The sequence below is a fragment of the Mustela lutreola genome, chromosome 7, assembly GCF_030435805.1.
Source record: "Mustela lutreola isolate mMusLut2 chromosome 7, mMusLut2.pri, whole genome shotgun sequence".
In the NCBI taxonomy this organism is placed as follows: Eukaryota; Metazoa; Chordata; class Mammalia; order Carnivora; family Mustelidae; genus Mustela; species Mustela lutreola.
This window is the reverse complement of record NC_081296.1, coordinates 44,265,167-44,288,702: the sequence shown is the minus strand read 5'-3', so window position 1 is coordinate 44,288,702 and position 23,536 is coordinate 44,265,167. Positions and strand designations below refer to the sequence as shown.

At 34.8% G+C, this 23,536-nt stretch overlaps 1 protein-coding gene across 10 annotated transcripts in view; it reads left to right on the top strand.

Annotated features, from left to right (window-relative positions):
• Window positions 1–23,536, top strand: part of ZNF280D (zinc finger protein 280D) — a 136,776-nt gene that overhangs the window by 95,148 nt on the left and 18,092 nt on the right. For 9 of the 10 annotated variants that reach the window (XM_059180581.1, XM_059180587.1, XM_059180588.1 and 6 more), the window contains one exon: window positions 14,960–15,005. In XM_059180581.1, coding sequence (XP_059036564.1) covers window positions 14,960–15,005 — 46 coding nt within the window. Of the gene's footprint in view, window positions 1–7,799; window positions 8,386–14,959; window positions 15,006–23,536 lie in introns of those variants that run through there. The other variant, XM_059180591.1, reaches the window with a different exon arrangement.

Genomic DNA, 23,536 nt, shown 5'->3' with positions numbered 1-23,536 from the left:
CTACTTCCTTGGTGTTCGTTGTGATCTCTCCCTTTTCGTTCATAATTTTATGTATTTGAGCTTTCTCTCTTTTCTTTTGGATTAGTGTCGCCAATGGTTTATCAATCTTATTGATTCTTTCAAAAAACCAGCTTCTAGTTTCATTGATAACGTTCTACTGTGTCTCTGGTTTCTACCTCATCGATCTCAGCTCTAATCTTGATTATTTCCCTTCTTATGTGTGGAGTTGGTTTGATTTGTTGTTGATTGTCCAGTTCTTTAAGGTGTAGAGACAGCTGCTGTGTTCTGGATTTTTCAGTTTTTTTGAGGGAGGCTTGGATGGCTATGTATTTCCCCCTTAGGACCGCCTTTGCTGTATCCCATAGGTTTTGGATCGAAGTGTCTTCATTGTCATTGGTTTCCATGAATTGTTTCAGTTCTTCCTTGATCTCCTGGTTGATCCAAGCATTCTTAAGCAAGGTGGTCTTTAGCTTCCAGGTGTTTGAGTTCCTTCAGAACTTTTCCTTGTGATTGAGCTCCAGTTTCAAAGCATTGTGATCTGAGAATGTGCAGGGAATAGTCTCAGTCTTTTGGTATTGGTTGAGTCCTGATTTGTGACCCAGTATGTGGTCTCTTCTGGAGAAAGTTCCATGTGCACTTGAGAAGAATGAGTATTCTGTTGTTTTAGGGTGGAATGTTCTGTATATATCTATGAGGTCCATCTGGTCCAATGTGTCATTCAATGCTCTTGTTTCTTTATTGATTCGAAGATGAGAGTTTTTATACCCAGCTCTTCATTAAACCCTCTCAGAGGGTTAAAAGGGACAGTGGTTGAACAGCACAGGCTCTGCAGTTGATTGCTTAGTGTGGTGTTCCTATCCTGCTGTTTATTAGGGTATGTGTGAGTTTGGGTAGATTACCAGACATTTGTGCCCATTCATCATTTGTAAAACACAGATAACAGTACTTGCTCATAAAGCGTTGAGGGAATTAAATGAATTAGTATATGCGTAAAGTACTTAGAAAGTAGTTGGCACATAGGAAGTGCTCTACACGTGTAAAGTTATCATTTTTACTATTGTTATATTAATACTGTTCATGATTTGATTTCTGCCTGTATTTTATTCATCTTAGAATAACTTCAGTTTTCAATTGGAGCTTCCCATACCATTTCACAGATCACTTTTTTCTCTCTCTCTCTTTTTTAATTGACATATAATGTATTATTAGCCCCAGGGGTACAGGTCTGTGAATCGCTAGGTTTACACACTTCACAGCACTCACCATAGCACATACCCTCCCCAATGTCCATAATCCAACCACCCTCTCCCTACCCACCTACCCCTGGCAACCCTCAGTTTGTTTTGTGAGATTAAGAGTCTCTTGTGGTTACACAGATCACTTTTGTTAACTTTCTTTTTCTAACCCTGTGTGTGTGTGTGTGTGTGTGTGTGTGTGTGTATGTTTGGAGTTATTTTTTTTTTAGAGGGTTTTAATCAACCTTTATAGGAGCATAATATATGCATTTTTTAAAAGATTCTATTTTTTAATTTTTTATAAACATATAATGTATTTTTTAAAAGATTCTATTTATTTATTTATTTGACAGAGAGAGAGATCACAAGTAGGCAGAGAGGCAGGCAGAGAGAGAGGAGGAAGCAGGCTCCCCGCCGAGCAGAGAGCCCGATGCGGGGCTTGATCCCAGGACCCTGGGACCATGACCTGAGCTGAAGGCAGAGGCTTTAACCCACTGAGCCACCCAGGCGCCCCCATTTAATGTATTTTTATCCCCAAGGGTACAGGTCTGTGAATCACCAGGTTTACACACTTCGCAGCACTCACCATAGCACATACCCTCCCCAGTGTCCATAACCCCATCCCCCTCTCCCAAACCCTCTCCCCCCAGCAACCCTCAGTTTGTTTTGTGAGATTAAGAGTCACTTATGGTTTATCTCCCTCCCAGTCCCATCTTGTTTCATTCATTCTTCTCCTACCCCCTTCACCCCCCATGTTGCATCTCCACTTCCTCATATCAGGGAGATCATATGAAGTTGTCTTTCTCCGACTGACTTATTTTGCTAAGCATGATACTCTCTAGTTCCATCTACGTCATTGCAAATGGCAAGATTTCATTTCTTTTGATGGCTGCATAGTATTCCATTGTGTATATATACCACATCTTCTTTATCCATTCATCTGTTGATGGACATCTAGGTTCTTTCCATAGTTTGGCTATTGTAGACATTGCTGCTCTAAACATTCAGGTGCACGTGCTCCTTCGGATCACTGGAGTTACTATCGAAGCAAACATTAGTCATGCCATAAATTTTTTTGTTATCTAAAGCTCTCCAAACTTCTACTGTTAGAGAATGTCTATGAATGCTCCTATGTTCATTTTAGTCATAACTGTATTTTTCCCCTAATTATACTGCCTTATACTAACTGCAGTATGGTTCATCTCATATTTTCAGTCCACCTTTCTGGTTTTGAGGTCCTTCTGCAGCCTCACTCTAGTCCTTTTGGAATTTGACTACCTGAAAGAGTTGACTCTTTTCTGCAAACTTGGAGAAGCTACTGTGCCTCTCCTATTCTATGTCACTTCTTCAAATACAGAAACCTATTGTTTTTAATCCTCCACACTGAAAAATATCTGTACCACTGTGAAGTATGGTGTCGTAAAAGGAGTGCAGCTTTGGAATAAGGTAGTCCTAGGTTTAAATCCTAGTTGGGTGTCTATCCAGCTTGTTGAGCCTCAGCTTCCTCATCAGTGAAAGGTCCGTAATTAAAGTCTGTGCGGGGTAGTTTTAAGAAATAGAGATTAGGTATGGAAATTAAATTAGTTAAATTATTAAATAATTGAAGGTATTTAGTTATATAATTAAAATTACTTAGCATTGGCCTGACAAAAAGTACTTAATAACTGCGTGTTGTTGCCATGGCTGCTTCAGCTACTGCTGCTGTCACTACTCCTACTATGATGGCTCTTCCTGTTCCTGCTCCAGCTGTTACTGCTATTACTGCTGTTAATACTGCAATTACCGCTACTACTGATGACAGAAGACCCTGGGAACAGCCTATCAGTGGCACCTTCTCGTCACTGAGAATTTTAATGCAATCCATCTGCACTGTAGTTATTTGAAACTTTGGTTTACAGTTTCCAGGTCACGCAGTCCATTGCTATCAACTGCCACACGATTGGCTCTTCACTGCAGGGCTTCAGTCTCATGTGTCTGATGTATTCTTCAGTGTGAGATGGAGCTAGAGACTATGAAATAATGTTCTTGTTTGAAACCAGTACATAATACTCTCTGTTGAGGAGGAAAACAATCCTTTTGAGCTTACAGAAAACCCTTTTTAAAGAACACTTTTAAAATTATTACCATGCATTCACTTTCTGACTTAGTCAGTATTACTAGGCTTATGGCAATGTGTGATTCTGCCAATTAGCAGTACTAACGTGGTCATTCCTTTTGTAGACCTTTGAAATGATTTTAAAAATTGCTTTTCTCAGGTGTTAGATCATAATTCAATCATGGAATTGTACTTTTCTATTTGTTTCACCCTTACTTCTATTTTCTTCTTCCTCTACCTTCTCCAATACATCTATCTGAGTATATTAATTGTTAACAGAATAGAAGTAAAATTTTAGGTTTTACAAGGTTTTTTTTCTTTTTCTTTTTAAAAAAATTTAAATTTTAGTTAGTTTACATACAGAGCAATACTGGTTTCAGGAGTAGCATTGTGTGATTCATCACTTACATGCAACACCCAGTGCTCAAACAAGTGCCCTTCTTAATACCCATCACCCATCTAGCCCATCCCTCCACCCAACTCCCTCCATCAACCCTCAGTTTGTTATCAACTGTTAAGAGTCTCTTATGGTTTGTTTCCCTCTCTCCTTTTTTCCCTCCCTTCCCATTTGTTCACTTGATTTCTTCCTTACATTCCTCATAGGAGTGAAATCATATAGTATTTGTCTTTGTCTGATTTACTTATTCACTTAGCATAATACACTTTAGCTCCATCCACATTGTTGCAAATGGCAAGATTGTATTCTTTTTGATGGCTAGTAATATTCCATTATATATATATATATGTGTATATATATATATATATATATATATATATATATATATATATATCCTTCTTTATCCAATCATGAGCTGATGAACATTTGGGCTCTCTCCATATTTTGGCTATTATTGATAATGCTGCTATAAACATCAAGGTGCATGTACCCTTCATATCTTTATTTTTGTACCCTTTGGGTAAATACCTAGTAGTGCAATTGCTGGGTCATAGAGTAGTTCTATTTTTAACTTTTTGAGGAACCTCCATACTGTTCTCCAGAATGGCTGCCCCAGGTTGCATTCCCACGAACAGTATAAAAGGATTCCCCTTTCTCTGCATCCTTGCCAACACCTGTTGTTTCTTGTGCTGTTAATTTTAGCCATTCTGACAGGTTTGAGGTGATAGCTCATCTTGTTTTTGATTTGTATTTCCTTGATGATGAATGATGTTGAGCATCTTTTCATATGTATGCTGGCCATCTGGATGTCTTCTTTGGAAAAATTTCTGTTCATGCCTTCTGCTCATTTCTTAACTGGATTATTTGCTTTTTGGGATGTTGAGTTTGATAAGTTCCGTATAAATTTTAGATACTAACCCTTTGTCAGATATGACATTTACAAATATCTTCTCCCATTTTGTAGGCTTTTAGTTTTGTTGCTTCCTTCTCCATGCAGAGGTTTTTTTATTTTGGTGAAGTTCCAGTAGTTTATTTTTGCCTGCCTTTGGCGATGTGTCCAGTAAGAAATTGCTGCAGCTAGGGTCAAAGAGGTTGCTGCCTATGTTCTCCTCTAGGTTTTTATGGTTTCCTGTCTTACATGTAGGTCTTTCATCCATTTTGAATTTATTTTTGTGTAACACAGTAGTCCAGTTTCATTCTTCTGCATGTTGTTGTCTAGTTTTCTGAACACTGTTTGTTGAAGAAACTTTTTTTCTGTTGGATATTCTTTCCTGCTTTGTTGGAGATGAATTGACCATATAGTTGTGGATCCATTTCCAGGTTTTATCTTCTGTTCCATTGATCTGTGTGTCTGTTTTTATGCTAATACCATACTGTCTTGATGACTACAGCTTTCTTTGTAATATAGCTTGAAATCCGGAATGGTGTTTGTTTTTCCAATCCGTGAGCATGGAATGTTTTTCCATTTCTTTGTGTCCTCTTCAACTTCTTTCGTCACTGTTTTTATAGTTTTCTGAATACCGATCTTTTACCTCTTTAGTTAGGTTTATTCCTAAGTATCTTACTGGTTTTGTGCAATTGACAAATGGGATCAATTTCTTTTTCTGATTTCTTGTTGGTGTACAGATATGCAACATTTTTGTAAGGCAATTTTATATCCTGCGACTTGCTGTATTCATAGATTGAATCAAGTTCTAGCAGTTTTTTGGATGCCTTCTATTTCTTTTTGTTGTCTGATTGTTGAGACTGAAACTTCTAGTACTATGTTAAATAGTAATGGTGAAAGTGGACATCCTTGTCTTGTTCCTGACTGTAAGGGAAAGGCTTTCCGTTTTTCCTCACTGAAGATGATATTAGCTGTAGGATTTCATATAAGGCTTTTATGATGTTGAGGTATGTTTCATCTATCCCTACACAAGGTTAATTTTCTTGACAGAATGTTTAGGTTAGAAAGATATTTCCCTCTAACATATCATAGATATTTCCCTCTAACATATTATGAGTCCATAGTAAATCCATAAAGTGTCAAACTTGGAAAACTGGGCTACTTAACCAGTTGTCTCTTTTATTGATTAAATCAAACGTCCTGAAAGCCACAATTTGAAGTGATTTTAAAAGTTGGTCCAGTTCTCTCAGCTTACCTCCAAGTTTGTTCTTAGCAAAGTACAATGGGAGGACACTGACTGAAGTCAAAATATCAGTTCAAGACACATCTCTCTCACTAATTTTATGTTCATATTACTTCAGTTTCTTCATTTTTGAAATGCAATTAAAAATAATCTTGGTTGGCTGTCAGTTAAGCTTCCAACTTGAGCTCCACATGGGCATGGAGCCTGCTTAAGATTCCTTCTCTCCTTCTGCCCTTCCCCACTAATTTACATGCATGTGTGCTCTCTCTAATAATAATCTTTACACTGTTGTTTAGAAGATTTAAAAAATGTAGAATATTTTACAAATAAAAATTTTTGTTATATTGTGTTAAATACCCTTAATTTAAGGAGTACTAGGAAGGAATGAAAACAAAACTGACTTTCCTTGAAACTGAGTTCCTCTGTCTTATTTCAGAATGGCTAGAGTTTTATACTTAGCACCAGCTGTAACTGCATAGCTCTTTAATAGTGTAATATAAATAACCCTTCCGTATATCCCTTGACCCACAACATTGATTCCTTGCCTTTTGTGTGCAAGACTCCATATCAAGTGCTAGAAATGGAAATATGAATAAGACATGGTTTATGCCATCAGAGTAATTACAGAATAAGGCAGTCAGAATTGTAGACACTGAATCCATATCTTCACAGGGCCCATGGTACACTGATTTCACAATGAGTTAAACACTAATACCATGTATATATTACATTAAGTGATTTTTGTGAAATGCTATACCAGTAGAGAATCTGGACTGGTTTCCAAAGACAAATATCACTATTATATCATTCTAAACTATACCAGTAAGTCATTAATTATCTTTCATAACTGCAAGCAGTAAGTTAACTCTTTTGGAAGTAGAATGGCAACATTTTTAATAAGTTTTACATTTAAGAATACTATTTCTCTTCAAAAATGTTTACTTCCATTGAATACTATGATCATTGAAGAATATGTAAGAAGTCATTCCATTATTTCCCTGTGAAATTCTGAAATTATTTGAATGAATTAGTCATTCTGAACATAATATAATCTAAGTTGGAGAATCTTAAGTATTCAAAGTGGTCAGTGTCTTCATTTCATATATTTTATTTAGCAGGAAAAAAACAGATCTCATCTGTGAGATATGCAGAATTTATTTGGGGCTTGTTTCCTTCTCTAAACTAAAAAAAATTTTATTTGAGTATAGTTGATACACAATGTTACATTAGTTTCAGATGTACAACATATGGTGATTCAGTTTCTCTGTATGTTATGCTGTGCTCACCAGAAGTGTAGCTGCCATCTGTCACCAGACAACATTATTGCAATATCATTGACTGTATTTTTCATGCTGTGCCTTTTATTTCTATGACTTATTTCTTTGATAATTGGAAGCCTGGATCTCCCACTCCCCTTCACCCATTTTGCCCATTCCCCATCCCATTCCCCTCTAGCAACCATTAATTTGTTCTCTATATAGGTCTGATTCTGCTACTTGCTCATTTTCCTTTATTCATTAGTTTTTTAGATTCCTCATATGAATGAAATCATACAGTATTTGTCTTTCTCTGACTTATTTCACTTAGCCTGGTACCCTTTAGGTCCATCCATGTTGTCACAAGTGGTAAAATCTCATCCTTTATGGCTGTGTAGGATTCTAGTGTGTGTGTGTGTGTGTGTGTGTGTGTGTGTGTGTGTGTGTGTAACCCCTTCATTATCCATTCTATATTGGTGGATACTTGGTTTGCTTCCATATCTTTGGTGTTATAAATTATGTCCAATGAACATAGGGATACATACATCTTTTCAAATAATGTTTTTGTTTTCTTTGGGTAAATAGTCAGTGAAATTATTGGATCATGTGGTAATTCTATTTTTAAATATTTTGAAGAATCTTTATACTGTTTTTTTTTTTTTAATAGTTTATTTATTTATTTGACAGACAGAGATCACAAGTAGGCAGAGAAGCAGCCAGAGAGAGAGGAGGAAGCAGGCTTCCCGCTGATCAGAGAGCCCAATGTGGGGCTCTGATCCCAGGACCCTGGGATCATGACCTGAGCTGAAGGCAGAGGCTTTAACCAACGGAGCCACCCAGGCGCCCCTTCATACTGTTTTCCACAGTGTCTGTACCAATTTACATTCCCACCAGCAGTGCACAAGGGTCCCTTTTTTTCGCATATCAACACTTATTCTTTCTTCTCTTTCTGATTTTAGCCATTATGACAGGTGTTAAGGTGATATCTCATTGTGGTTTTGGTTTGCATTGCCCTGATGATGAGTGATACTGAGTATCTTTTTATGTGACTGTTTGTCTTCTGTATGTCTGCTTTGGAAAAATGTCCAGGTTCTCTGCCCATTTTTTAATTGGATTACTTTGTTTGTGTGGAGTTGTGTAAGTTATTTATATATTTTGAATATTAACCTTTTGCCAGATACATCATTTGTAAATATTTTCTCCCATTCAATAGGTTGCCTTTTTTGTTTTGTTGATAGTTTCCTTCACTTCAATAAAAAACGTTTTATTTTAATAGAGTCCCAGTTGTTTATTTTTGCTTTTGTTTCCCTTGCCAAAGAAGACATATCCAGAAAAATATTGCAATGGCCAATGTCAGAGAAATTACTGCCTGTGTTCTCTTAGGGGTTTTATATGGTTTGGGGTCTCATCCTTAGGTCTTTTTTTTTTTTTTTAAATTAAGTGGTAGAGTTTTATGAATCACCAGTTGCATATAATAACCAGTGCTCACTCCATCAAGTGCTCTCCTTAATGCCCATAACCCAATTATCCCTTCCTCCTACCCAGCATCCCTGCATGTAACTCTGTTTGTTTTCTAGAGTTCAGCATCTCTTATGGTTTGCCTTCCTCTCAATTTTCATCTTATATTATTTTTCCTTCACAGTTAGATCTTTAGTCTAGTTTTGTTGTTTTGCATGTAGCTGTCCAGTTTTTCCTACACTATTTATTGAAGAGACTGTCTTTTCTTCACTGAATATTCTTGTCTTCCTCTGTCATAGATTAATTGACCATATAAGCATGGGTTTATTTCTAGGCTATCTTTGCTTTTTTTTTTTTTTTTAAGATTTTATTTATTTATTTGACAGAGAACACAAGTAGGCAGAGAGGCAGGCAGAGAAAGAGAGAGAGAGAGAAGCAGGCTCTGCACTGAGCAGAGAGCCCGATGAGGGGCTCAATCCCAAAACCCTGGGATCATGACCTGGGCCGAAGGCAGAGGCTTTAACCTGCTGAGCCACCCAGGCGCCCCGTCTAGGCTATCTTTTCTAATCCATTGATTTATGTATCTGTTTTTGTACCAATACCATACCATTTTGGTTACTACAGCTTTGTAATAGATCTTGCAGTCTGGAACTGTGATTACCTCCAACTTTGTTGTTCTTTCTCAAGATAGCTTTGGCTCTTCATTCAGGGAGTTTGTGGTTCCCTTTTCTAAACATTTGAGATCTAACTGATTTCAGAAATAATGGGAGATCATGCCCTTAGACTTGTCTCATCCTACCACAGGCATTAATATCTCAAACCAAATCTTGAGTAATTCTAAAATAGTTTTTCCTTTTAAAAGTGGATGCAACATATTTGTCCCTGGTATATAATTGCAAGACAATAAGTAGGAGCAGTGTGTCAAAATATGGTGGTTTCTGGCAGTTTGGACTTCTTTGATATCTGTTAAGCAGAGAATGATGGGAGACCCAGTGAAATGAAAAGACAAACGAAACTTTAGTGCAGTTCTTCATTTACGGTACACTGTGCCAACTTCTGCCAGGGATTCTAGGGTTACTACCATTTTTTTCAGTCTTCTGGTCGTGATAGTATTTGCTTGTATATTATAAATTAAATATCCAGGGCTATTTCAGCATTGCCAACAAAATAACAAAATAGACCCCCCCTAGTTTAGCATTAAAATCATCTGCCTCCACTGATGGTCTTATTTTTTCTGCTTCAAATTTTCACACTCAAATATTTTGTTTCTCTTGATTCCTGTCTCTGATCAGTTCTATCTAGAATGATTTTATACTCTATCTTGCCTAACTTTAGATCATACCTAGGTGTTCAGAAATGGGTAGATAATTTTGGATGAGACCAAATAGGGCTGGTCCTAACAGGAGTGGCCCTGCAATCAAAATTAATGGATTGTGTTTGGAAGTTGGGGGAAGTATCACAGGAAAATCTCAAAATACGGAAGATATCTAAGTGGTAATAAACTTTAAGGGCTGTGTGCTATACTCTCAAGTAGATTCTGGACAGTAAGGTTGACTCCCAACTCCACCACGTCAATAATAATAACTAACATTTATTGACCACATGTAATGTGCCAGACACTCTTCTAAGTGTTTTATATTTATTCATTCATTTAATTCTCACAAACTAATGAGATACACGCTGTTAAGAGTCCCAATTAATGGATATTAAGTCCACTGAGGTACAGATAAGTAATTTGCTCGTGATTGCATAGCTTCCAGGTAGAGGGCCTCAGCTTAAATTATAGCAGTCTGTCTTCAGAGACCAAACTAATACATACTGTACTCTATTGCTTCTCTGGTTGTATTTGTGGTTACAGATGTACTTCCTGCCTTGTTATGATTGGCTGAGGAACTAGATGGGACTGAGCTTCGGTGGGTTTTCACAGGAGAGTAGGCAGCAACTGAGAAACCTGTAACATTGGGACCAGAATCTAGTTTCCCAGTCTTAGAGCAATAGGTCTATGATGTATGGGCAATAGGACATTTTCAGCAAACAATGGCATGGATTGGTCTATTCATAAGATTAATTTGGCAATGATAACTCAGCATGTTTGAGAGTGGAAAACATCCAGAGGCAGAGAGATCATTTAAGCTTTTTCACTTTTCCTGGCATGATTATAAGGGAGCCTGATTCACAGGAAAGGAATTGGCTGTGAAGAAATGCGGTGGAAATTCGAAGTAGAGCTGTCACTTTTAATCCTGGTTCTGTTACTTAATAGATTTATTACTTCAGCATGGTTAGGCCTCAGATTTTTCTTATCTACAAGATGGGGGCAGCTGGCCAATCTCTTGGGACTCAAGTCTAATTCTAATATATTGTGATATTTCTGAATTGAATTGCTGATTGATTGAAGCTAAATAGTAATACAAATGGGGGGATAAAGCTCTGAATGATGACGCTGGGGTTCTCTGTTGAGAAGTGATGGTTGGAATTTTTCCTTAAGAGTGAGAATAATAAGACTGAGCCGGTCTGAGTGGTAAATATTTCTTTTAAATGTTCTTTTTCGAGGTGGTACTTACATTCTTTTGGTTTTACCTTGTTAATCATCTCCCTAAACCTTCCTCTTCTCCACTGACACTGCTTCTACTTTGCTTAAGACAGTCATTAGCTATCTCTTCTCTGGGCTTCCTGAGTGGAGCTTACCCTCTTCTAATACTCCCCTTGGTCTTTCAGATACACATCATCATACTTTCCTGTTAACTTAGCACAAACACTATATCCTGGCAATCAAGATCTTTCCTGAAGTTGCCCTTGCTATCTCTTCAATCACATATTTGACTACTCTCCTTTGTTCCTACATTATAGTCATATTAGACCACTCAGGTTCTCATAACACTCTTGACTTGTTTCATAATTCTTTGCTTTTGCTCTGCCTTGAAACTCCTTCCCTTGCTTTGCTAACTCCTGCTCTTCTTGCAAAACCAAGTTTACTACAGTATTCACTGCTTCCTTGCATCCTTCCCTTTTGTAGTGGCTTAGTCCTTTGAACAGCCATTCCATCATATAGATGTTTATCTCGCCGCTTTTTTTTTTTTTAAACACTTTTCACAATTCCATAAGCATTTGCTTCAACATGTTTCCTTGATGGTGAACTCCTTGATAGGAGGGACTGTGTCTTAACTTTGGACTAGAACTCTTAGCACAGTACCTGATGTATGTGCAACCCAGTAAGTGCTTAGCTCAGTTACCCTTTCCATGTATCTATTAACACCTCTCAGAACAAATGATCAGAAATGGTACACTAGATGTTTTACTATAAGTTAGTAGTTTGATGATTACTATCTTAAATTTAATCTTCACTGTCTTTTTTTTTTTTTTTTTTTAATTTATTTGACAGACAGAGATCACAGGTAGGCAGAGAGGTAGGCAGAGAGAGAGGAAGGGAAGCAGGCTTCCTGCTGAGCAGAGAGCCTGATGTGGGGCTCCATCCCAGGACACTGGGATCATGACCTGAGCGGAAGGCAGAGGCTTTAACCCACTGAACCACCCAGGCATCCATAATCTTTAATATCTTAAGTAGAAGATCTTGAGTGACTGGCTTTCTTACTGGCTTATGCAACTTTTCAGCCTTTTTAGTATGCTTACAAATATTCTTAAATTGAAGATTACATTTTAAAAATCAACACTGAATTTTGGGGCTTTTAAATGTTATTAGAAGGACAGAATATGGCCTGGCTAAAATGAATCTGAATGACTTTCCCTTTATAGCTTTTCCCTTTACCCCATGGTATGTGTATTGTATGAATGAAACCTCAAAAGAAACCTCAGAAAAACACACTAATGTAGTTAACCCAGGCTTATTTTACATGTAGCCTTGGATTAGTTATGTGACTGCAGATAAATGCAAGAAGGAGTGTTTATTTTATATTAAACTTTACACGGAAAGGATTGTCCTTTATCAGAAAGATCTGTTTCAGCAGGTTCAAATACAGAAGAAAAGTAATTTACTTGCAATCTTGATCTGTAATCATTTTGAAATTGATCAATCTTTCTGTTCTCTTTACACTGAAATTTTAGTGTTTGTTTTAAATGTTTTACTACATTTTTCTATTAAAAAATTATTGCAACATTTACAGGTGAAAAATATAATTATCTAATAGCAGGTCTTTAGCTCAGAACTTTGAGCTTAGCAAATTTCACTGTCTTCTGCCAAGCAATTGAATATCTTAAATGAGGACTATTTCAGCAGGTATCTTTAATGAGTAAGAATTACAGGTAAGAACGCTTTTTTCTTTTCTAATAGTGTGAATGATATGTTAGTAGTTGTGTTAAAATTTGTTCATATTTTTAATTTGTTAATCCTAAAATATGCTTTTGTAGTTACAAAAATGTAGTGTACATTTTAGTGATGAATTTTTAACTCTGAATTGTTTTCTCAGTGAAATTTTATATAGTGTACTTTTTGAATTTTTTAAATATTTGTTTACTTAAATATTTCACTGGTTATTATAATTCTGTTCCATAAATAGAATACCAGTGTGGTTAAAGCCCCCAAATAAGATTGGTATCCTAGTCCTCTTAGTGCAAATTATTTCAATAACTTTTTTTGTTTTCATCTACCAGTTTCTTAAAGATGAAGAGTAATAAAAAAAACTCTGTCACTAACCTGTTTTGCAGAGATAGTGAGAGGCCTTAGTTTCTCCAATTGAAATACCACTAGTAATATTAACACATGCTTAATAGCTTTCATTTTAATTGTTGCTTAAAATCAGTTTATTGGAACAGCCATATGTGAAAAATGATTAGCATGGTAATGTGTCTTTTATAAGAATGTAAGGTTGATCTTTGATAATATTTTCAACCATAAACTTGACAGGGAAATTCTCTTATAAAATATTTTTAAACTTCTTTTTGACCAGTTTGTTTCAGTTTTTCAAATTGAGTTTAAAATTTTTAACTGCTTAGAAATAAAAATCAGTTGTAATATACAAATTTATTTCAAAACTTCATTACTCCAATGTCTACTTTTTGTTTCTTCACACTAATTCTTCATGTTTTCATATGACTTTATACATGTTATTCTTAGGACTATCATTTTCCTGTATAAATCACTAAAGACTAATGTGAAATTTCATCTTTATGAATATTGTTCACAATTAAACATTTAAAAGAATTATAAAATCTTTAATCTCCAAAATGATTGACATTTATTAATTTTGTCAGTATTTCTGCAAGTTTTATTCATCTAAATTTGTTTAGTAAGTTAGTTGTAAGTTACTATAATTCATTACCAATATAATAAAAGAATGAAAAATGACACACTCTATTTTAAATTGTTTGTAATTTCATGTAATAACTAAAAATAGATAAGTAATTTTACACAAATTATTTTTAATATCTAATAAAGCATTAGAATCTATAGACCTGTTTTTTTCAGTGTGCCCTCAGAGAATGGATAAAGATGGTTATCAACTCCGTATTTCAGCTAACCATGAGAGTAGCTTTTAGGGTAGTTGATGTTTCTATCCTACTTTAGGTCTTCATTTTTGTACATGAAATTTAAGTCAGTATAGTTGTTACTTATATTAAATATATTAACCTTTAAGTATAGTTTTAAGCGTTCATAAAGTAATGAATCACTTAACTATTAATGGCATTTCAGATCAGGTAGGCACTTGACTTAGGTAGTTTAAAATTGAGTTTAATATAATCAGTAGATAGTATTTCGTTATCAGCAGTTTCTAAAAGATCTTTTGGGAAAGATAGGTTTTATATTAGATTATTTTAGAGATGGCATATGCCTTTCTTAATGTAGTAAGTTATAATTTTTCTATTTTTAGAAACCAGGTTTAAAAAGTTGTAGTTAATATTTGAGCTATGCTTATGAGACTATATCTATATGCTTCTTAAGAGACTATATCTTTCAGAATTATAAATTATTTCTGTGATTTTGCTACCTTAATTGTAATAAATATCAAAATAGCTTTATATTGAATTTCACAGTAGATAAAATTTCTCTTCTCTCACTTTTTAAGCTCTATAATAGTAAATATTTGTGCATATTATATATTAAGCATACAACCTTTTATTTTTTAAAGAGTAATTCTTTTTTGGAAATGATTTTACTAATATATTATGTCTTTTATTTATAATTGTATTTAACATAGAGAAAAATTCTTAAGTGCTCTTGTTTTTAGAAAAGAAGGAAATACATGCCTGTATTGATTTCTTTAGCACATTTATTGACTCTACTGTTTATTTTTCCCCTAATATATATAAAGGTCATTTACAATTCTACATTAGTTTAAATTCACATCATAATTATTTTAAGCATGCAGAAAAGAAGTGTTGCATATTTTCCATTGTAAATATAAAATAAAGTATTCAATACTTATTTTGTTTTCAAGATTAAAAAATGAAGCTCCCACTAAGGAACAAGAACCTGTGTCTGAGGTAAATTTTGTTTTACCTGTACCTTAAAGCTTGAATATGTGAAAATACTACTGGTTTAATTTTTAAAACATTTCAGTTCATTGTGCATAATAACAATTATTGGCATGTTATCAGGAAAAAATAAGATTTGTTTTTTTGTTGTCATTAGATAAAAAAATATCTAACCTTAAGCAAAATTCTAAACTGTTTCTGTTTTTATAAAAGCATCATATATTTCACTTGTCTGTTTTTTAGTTCAACTAGTGAGTTAATGGAGATAAGTTTATTATTTAAAAGTCCTGAAATCAATAAAATGTCAAACAGTTTACACACTGGAAAATTAATCTTTCCAGGTGATTTTATTTTCTGGGCTGCCAGGAAAATTTAAAACTTAAAATAGAAATATTTCAAGGGTACCACGTGGCTGTCGGTTAAGCATCTGACTCTTGGTTTCTGCTCAAGTCACAATCTCATCAGTCATGAAATTGAGCCCCTTGTAGAGGTCCTTGCTCAGCAGGGAGTCTACTTGAGATTCTCTTTGTCTGCCCCTCCCCCCACTGCACTCTTTCTCTCTTTAAAATAAATAAATCTTGTTTAAAAAATATTTTGACTATATATTAAATGTGTTTTTACTGTCTTAAACAGGCACTCTGAATAAAATACTTGGGGTTATCCTATAAATGTTAGTTACTGGGCAATCTAATGGTGTATGTAGAAATAGCTTTTTGTTTGTTTGATTTTTAGGTTTTTTTTTTTTTTTTATGTAGAAGTAGTTTTGTTCAAGTACATGGTTTCTCGATGTCAGTTTTTTAATTCTACAAAATATTCCATATCTCTGAGTATGCTCAGAGATGCATGAGGCAGGTTCAGCATTTATCTTTTGAACAGCATTTCCATACCAAACAGTGAATAAGTGAAACTAGCAGAACTGAGCCACTTTCTTCCAAGCAGCTTTCTTCTCTACCATAGAAAGTTTTCTTTTGTTTGAAAGGTTTCTAACTACAAATAAGTTTAATGGATACGGGATTTTTTGGTTATATGATAATTCTTTTTTTTTTAAGGTATTATTTATTTATTTGAGAGAGAATAAGAGCATGAGCAGGGGGAGGGTGAGGGTAAAGGCCTAGGGAACCAGATTCCCTGCTGAGCAGAGAGCCCCACCAAGGACTTGATGCATGCCTCATCCCAGGACCCTGAGATCATGACCTCTGCCAAAGGCAGGCACTTAACTGACTGACTCACCCAGGCGCCCTAGTTATGTGATTATTTTTTAATGGATTTTGGTAGTTTGTGGTTTTTAATACTGAATTTATCTATATAAACTTGTTTGTACTATTCCATTAATCTTTTAATGTCTTAAGGTCTGCAGTGATAATTCTCTCATTCATTCCTGATGTTAATAGTTTGTGGGTTCTTTTTTCCTGTGGTTGTCATATGTTTTACTTTTACATAGGTTATAAAGACAGAATACAGTGTTACTGTTTTTGCTTTAGATAGTTATTTTTTAGAGCAGTTAAAAACTTGAAAAAATAATTTTATATTCAACTTTCTTTTTACCATGTCCAGTGCTCTTTATTTCCTTGTTAGCTCTCCATTTCTGTCTAATACCACATTCCTTTTGCCTTAACAACTTCCTTTGATATATCTTATGTTGCAGATCTACTCATAATTAATTCTTCTCTGCCTTTTTCATTTAAAAATATATTTTTCATTTTTGAAAGATATTTTTTGGTGAATATGGACTTTTGGGTTGACAAGTTTTATTTTTCTTCAGCGGTTTAAAGAAGTCATTTTGTTTTCTCTTGGTTTGCATATTTTCTGACAAAATGTCTTACCATAATTTTGATCTTTGTTTCTTATACGTATATAATGTGTTGAATTTTTTCGTTCCCCTCAAGATTTTATCTATAGTTCTCATCAGTTTGAGCAAGATGTGTCTAAGTCTGGTTTGTTCATATGATTACCTATATGTTTATCTATTTATTTATTTGGGGTGTTTATCCTGATTGGTGTTCTTCGAGCTGTCCCATATCTTCTACTTCTGGGATTCCAATTTCCTAAATACTATACCATTTGATGTTAACACCTATTCTTAGATGCCTTGTTTTAGTATCCACCATATCCCCCATGTACTTTTTTTGTGTTTTATGTTGGGTGATTTCTGTCTGTTGACCTATCTTCAGTTTCACTGATTCATTTTTTCATTTGTGTCAGATCTGCTGATGAGCCCATCAAAGGCATTTTTTCATCCCTGTCATTGGAGTTGTTTGTTTTTTTCCCCTAGCATTTCCATTGATTCTTACAGTTTCTGGCCCTCTGCTAAAATTACCATTCTGGTCATGCATGTTGTCCTCCTTTTTTCACCAAAACATTTAACATATTAATAATAGTAATTTAAAATTTTCTGTCTGATACTTCCAGTAGTGGAGTCATATCTGAGTCTGATTCTGCTGATTGCTTTGTCTCCTGACAGTTCATTTTCCCCCTTGCGTTTTTGTGTTACACAATGTTTGGCTGAAAGCAAGAAATTATATGGCAGACTGAGATAAATAGTATTTGTATCTGAAAAGTGGGCATACTGTTTCTTATGTTAGGTCATTACTGTGAGATTTGATTTCACCTAGTGAGTTGATCTGAGTTTTGGCTTTCTTGTTGCTATAGTTACCCTCGGTGTACTACCAGGTTCAATACCTATAATATTTCTTTGTGCTGAGGGTGGGAGTTATGTTACTGGGGGATTTTTCCCTCAGGATTCTTGTTTCATACTCAGCTTTAGCTCCTCCTGTGAGACTGAGGCTTAAAGGGTGTGTCTTTCTCTATAAATCTACCCTTGCCTTTCCTCCATCAGTACTGTTGTTCCTTGTTATTTGGTGTTTGTTAGCCTGGAGGTGGGTGGTAGGGAGTAGGTGGTGGGAAGTGAGTGGGAACCAGTGTAGCCTCACTCTTTTTTTTTTTTTTTTTAAAGATTTTATTTATTTATTTGACAGAGAGAGATCACAAGTAGGCATAGAGGCAGGCAGAGAGAGAGAGAGGAGGAAGCAGGCTCCCCGCTGAGCAGAGAGCCCGATGCGGGACTCGATCCCAGGACCCTGAGATCACGACCTGAGCCAAAGGCAGCGGCTTAACCCACTGAGCCACCCAGGCGCCCTGTAGCCTCACTCTTAAGCTGGTTCCCTGTTTTGGGTCTTGAGAGTAGGATTTTTTCCTTCCATCCCCTAGTCAGTCAGTTCCTGTGCCCTAGGGACAATAGGGTTTGCCTCTCTTCTTTCCAAATATGTAAAGGCATAGACATTAAGAAATTCTATGAATCCATAATTACATCATATCATCTATTAATTCTTTCCTGATATATTCATATTTGATTAAAATAAATCATCATACTCTTATTTTCCTTTGATTGTCCTGTTTTATCTGTGTCAAATGAAGCCACCTTTATACAAAAACCAAATTTCTTAAGCTTATTTTTTGTTAAAAGAAAAAAAACTTTACACTAAATATTTAGCAAGCCATAAGTAATTAAAGGAATGCCTTATTGAATGGAAGGCCACATAGACCAATTTTGGTCCAGATGTTTATTTCAAGAATATATGTGATGTGGATAGTTCTTTGAATAGATGTAGGTACTTATTTTAGGTACACCTCTGATAGGATGAATAGCTTGAGTTAGTCTTCAAGATTTTGATCAGATGCAGTGTACTGGAATTGTTAGCATGCCCAGGTAGGATTTTCCTGGTATCACTTTTTTTCATTTCTATAGTTTTACATTTTTTCTTAAAATTAATGGGGCACCTGGGTGGCTCAGTGGGTTAAAGCCTCTACCTTCGGCTCAGGTCATGATCCCAGGGTCCTGGGATCGAGCCCCACATCGGGCTCTCTGCTCAGCAGGGAGCCTGCTTCCCTTCCTCTCTCTCTGCCTGCCTCTCTGCCTACTTGTGATCTTTGTCAAATAAATAAATAAAATCTTTAAAAAAAATTAATTCCTTTCATGTACTATATTATAGTTGGAATCCATATGATTTAGTGGCTTCTAACATAGCTTCTGTTCTGCTGCTGAGTGTATTCTATATACTGCAACAATCTGTTGTTCCCTAACTAAATATATGCCATGGATCTTCCCCTCCAATTTCAGTTTTAGTGAAATTTCATTATAGCACAGGTATGGATAACAGAGAGGAGTCAGGTACAGATGCTTTTCTTTCTTTCTTTTTTTCTTTTTAACTTTTAATTTAAATTACAGTTAGTTAACATACAGTTAGTACATTATTAGTTTCAGGTGTATAAGATAGTGATTCAAGATGTCCATATAACATCCAGGGCTCATCACAGCAAGTACACTCCCTAATCCCCATCACCTAATTTTTCATCCCTCCACCCACTTCCACTCTGATAACCATTACTTTGTTCTTTCTCATTAAGCTTAGCATAATACTCTCTAGCTCCATCCATATGTTGTTGTAAATGGCAAGATTTCATTATTTTTCATGGCTGAGTAATATTTTATATATATATTTTATATAATATATAACAATATATAAATATATAATATATTACAACAAATTATAATATTATAAGTATATAAATGCCATATATATATATATATATATCTCACATCTTCTTTATCCATTCATCAATGACACTTGGGCTGTTTGCATTATTTGGCTACTATGGATTATGCTGTTATAAACATCAAGGTGCACATATCCCTTTGAATTTGAACTAGTATTTTGTATTCTTTGGGAGATAACTGGTAGTGCAGTTGCAGGATCAGAGGGTAGTTCTATTTTTAACTATTTGAGGAACTTCCATACTGTTCTCCACAGGGGCTGCACCAGTTTGCATTCCCACCAGCAGTGCAAGAGGATTCCCCTTTCTCCATATAGCTGTTGTTTTCTTGTGTTGTTGATTTTAGCCATTCTGATAGGCCTATGTGATACCTCATTGTAGTTTTGACTTGTATTTTCCTGATGATGAGTGATTTTGAGTATCTTTTCATGTGTCTGCTGGCCGTCTGTATGTCTTCTCTGGAAAAGTATCTGTTCGTGTCTTCTGCCCCTTTCTGAATTGGATTTTTCATTTTTGAGTGTTGAGTTTTAAAAGTTCTTTAAATATTTTGGATACTAACCCTTTATCAGATATGTCATTTGCAGATATCTTCTTCCATTCCACAGGTTGCCTTTAAGTTCTGTTGATTATTTCCTTTGCTGTGCAGAAGATTTTATTTTGATGAAGTCCCAATAGTTTATTTTTGCTTTTGTTTCCCTTGCCTCAGGAGACATCTCTAGAAAGAAGTTGCTATGGCCAGTGTCAAGGGGCTGCTTCCTATGCTCTCCTCTAGAATTTTTATGGTTTCCTATCTCACATTTAGGTCTTTCATCCATTTTGAATTTATTCTTACATATAATTTAAGATAGTCCAGTTTCATTCTTCTACTTCTTGCTGTCCAGCTTTCCTAACACCATTTGTTGAAGAGACTATCTCTTTTATAGTGGCTATTTTTTTTAAAAGATTTTATTTATTTATTTGACAGACAGAGATCACAAGTAGGCAGAGACACAGGCAGAGAGGAGGAAGCAGGCCCCCTGCTAAGGAGAGAGCCTGATGCGGGGCTTGATCCCAGGACCCTGAGATCATGACCCAAGCTGAAGGCAGAGGATTAACCCACTGAGCCACCCAGGCGCCCCTATAGTGGCTATTCTTTTCTGCTTTGTTGAGGATTAATAGACCAAATAGTTGTGGGTTCATTTCTTGGTTTTCTCTTCTCTTCCATTGATCTTTATGTCTGTTTTGTACCAGTACCATACTGTTTTGATAACTACAGCCTGTAATATAACTTGAAGTCCAGAATTGTGATGCCTCCAGCTTTGCTTCTTTTTTAGAAGATAGCTATGGCTGTTCGGGGTCTTTCATGGTTCTATACAAATTTTAGGATTGTTTGTTCTAGCTCTCTAAAAAATGCTCTCAGTATTTTGGTAGGGATTGCATTAATGTGTAGATTGCTCTGGGTAGTATAGACATTTTAAAAACATTTGTTCTAATCCATAGTGGCATGTCTTTCCATTTCTTTGTGTCATCTTCAGTTTCTTTCATTGGTGTTTTATAGTTTTCAGAGTACAGATGTTTTACCTCTTTGGCTAGGTTTATCCCTAGATATGTTACTATATTTGGTGCAGTTTAAGTGGGATTCATTACTTGTTTTGTCCTTATTTCTGGAGATTTTCTCTGATCATTTTTTGCCTTTGTCATTTTTGGTCTTTCCTTTCCACTGAAAGAGTCACCATTAGTATGTCTTCTGGGGCTAGATTAGTGGTCACAATCTACTGTAGTTTTTGTATGTAGTTTTGTTTGTCTTAGACTCTCTTTATTTCTGTTTCTATTTTGAATGCTAGCCTTGCTGGATAGAGTATTCTTAGCTGCAGATTTTTTGTATTCAGCACTTTGAGTGTATCATGTCACTTCCTTCTGTCTTCCTTTTTTAAGTTAAGGACTTTTGTCTTGCTGCTTTTAAGATTTATTTTTCTTTATCACCGTATTTGCAGATTTGATTACAGTATGTCTTGGTGTTGGCCTGCTTTTCTTTATTTTGATGGGAATTCTCTGTGCTTCCTGGATGTGGATGTGTTTACTTTTCCAAATTTGGGAAGTTTTCAGCTAATATTTCCTCAAATAAATTTGAGGAAATTTTCTCTCTCTCTTCCTGTAATACTAATATTATTATGTTTGATGGAGTCGTTGAGTTCCCTGAGTCTATGCTCATGTCCCATAATTCTTCTTTCTATTTTTTGTTTATCTTCATCATTTTCCATTATTTTGTCTTCTTTGTCACTAATTCATTCCACTGCTTCTCCTAACCTGCTGTTCCTTGCATCAGCCCTGTTTCCAGTCTCATTTATTATATTCTCCATCTCTGATTGATTCTTTTTTAACTCTTATCGGTGTGGTTAGGGTCACCCTGATGTCTTCTATTCTTTTCTCAAGCCCAGTGAATATCCTAATGATTGTTGCTTTAAATTCTCCATCAAGCATGTTACTTATATTGTTTCGCTTAAATCTTTGGCCGTGACCTTATCTTGTTCTTTGACTTGGGATAAATTCCTCTGTCTTAACATTTATCTAATTCTCCTGTTATATAATTTTCTGTTGTTTGTAATGTTTGATGTTTTATATTTTTTATACAAATGTTAATATGTACATCTATTTGATTGTTAAATGTTTATTATGTCTAACTGTGTGTATTAATTAAAAATATACTGAAAATGTATATCAAAAAAATTTTTTAAAGTACGGCATCTGCAAAGTCAAGTGATGTATCATTCAGAAGATGAAAAACACATGCAAAAATTTATCAGAGTTATAGGGCACTGTAACAAGTTAGGTTGGAAAAACACAATTTTCCAGATACTGAAAGTTTTGAAGTCTTTAACATTGACACTCTTAGAATTACTGTGAAATTCAAAGTTAAAAACTTCTCTCTGAATTATGAGGAAAAGATAAAATGATAAAATTTTTCTCCCAAAAAATAATTATGCCATATTTGAACCTTGCTCAACTCATAATCATAATTTAATATCAAAAAATGCCTCATCTGTCAATTCTAATATGATTATCTTTTTTTACTATTTTAGAAAATATATGTATTTTGGAAGTGGGGTAATTCAACAAGCAGATGGAATATTCTTTTCTATTCCAAAAACAAATGGAAATCACATACAGATATAGGCATTAAGATCAAATGCACTTGAGACACTTTGCATCCAAACTAAAATGTTTATTAAATATGAAAATATTTAATATCAAATGTCAAAATTATGTTGAACTCAAAAGCATCTTCATACAAATATATTAAATTTTTCCACAAATTACCTGTATAGAATGATATTTTGAACAAAGTAGCAAAAGTTAATAAAACTCTACAATCAGAAAAATGACCATAAATAAAGCTGTATGCTTAATAAAAGTCCTGTCCCTTTGCTTTTAACAAATAAAAGAAAGTAATTTTAAAAATGTGTTCAGTGAATATAAAACTTGAGCAAGAGATGTAAATATTCACATGAATTTTTTAATTAGACAAAATAAATTAGAAATGCATGAATCAGTGAATGAGAATATTGATAATTATAGGAAGAGTGCTTATTAAATCCACATGAAGATTGTAAATGGGCTAACTTCATATTTGAAATATATATGTGAAAAATTAAATGAAGTGTCTGCAGATTTTGAATTTTTAAGCCAAAAAAAAGCTATTTTCTATAAATGATATTGATTTACACAAAGCAGCCACTGACTCTGCCCTTAGAGTTAAGAACAAGTTAAGTTCTATAGAAATTTCATGTAGAATAGGTTATCACAGCATCAACAAATTGTAATATTAAGAAGTGTATTTTGGTCCTCTAAAACAGATGAGCAAAGTGTTAATCAAAATATTAAAATAATAGCAGCCACAGTAGCATCCTGTAAAAGATATTTCAGTAAGCTGAAGTTAGTTTTAAATTATTTAAAATCATCACTTGGTCAAGAGAAATTGATAAACATGACAATTTGCTTATTTGAAAACA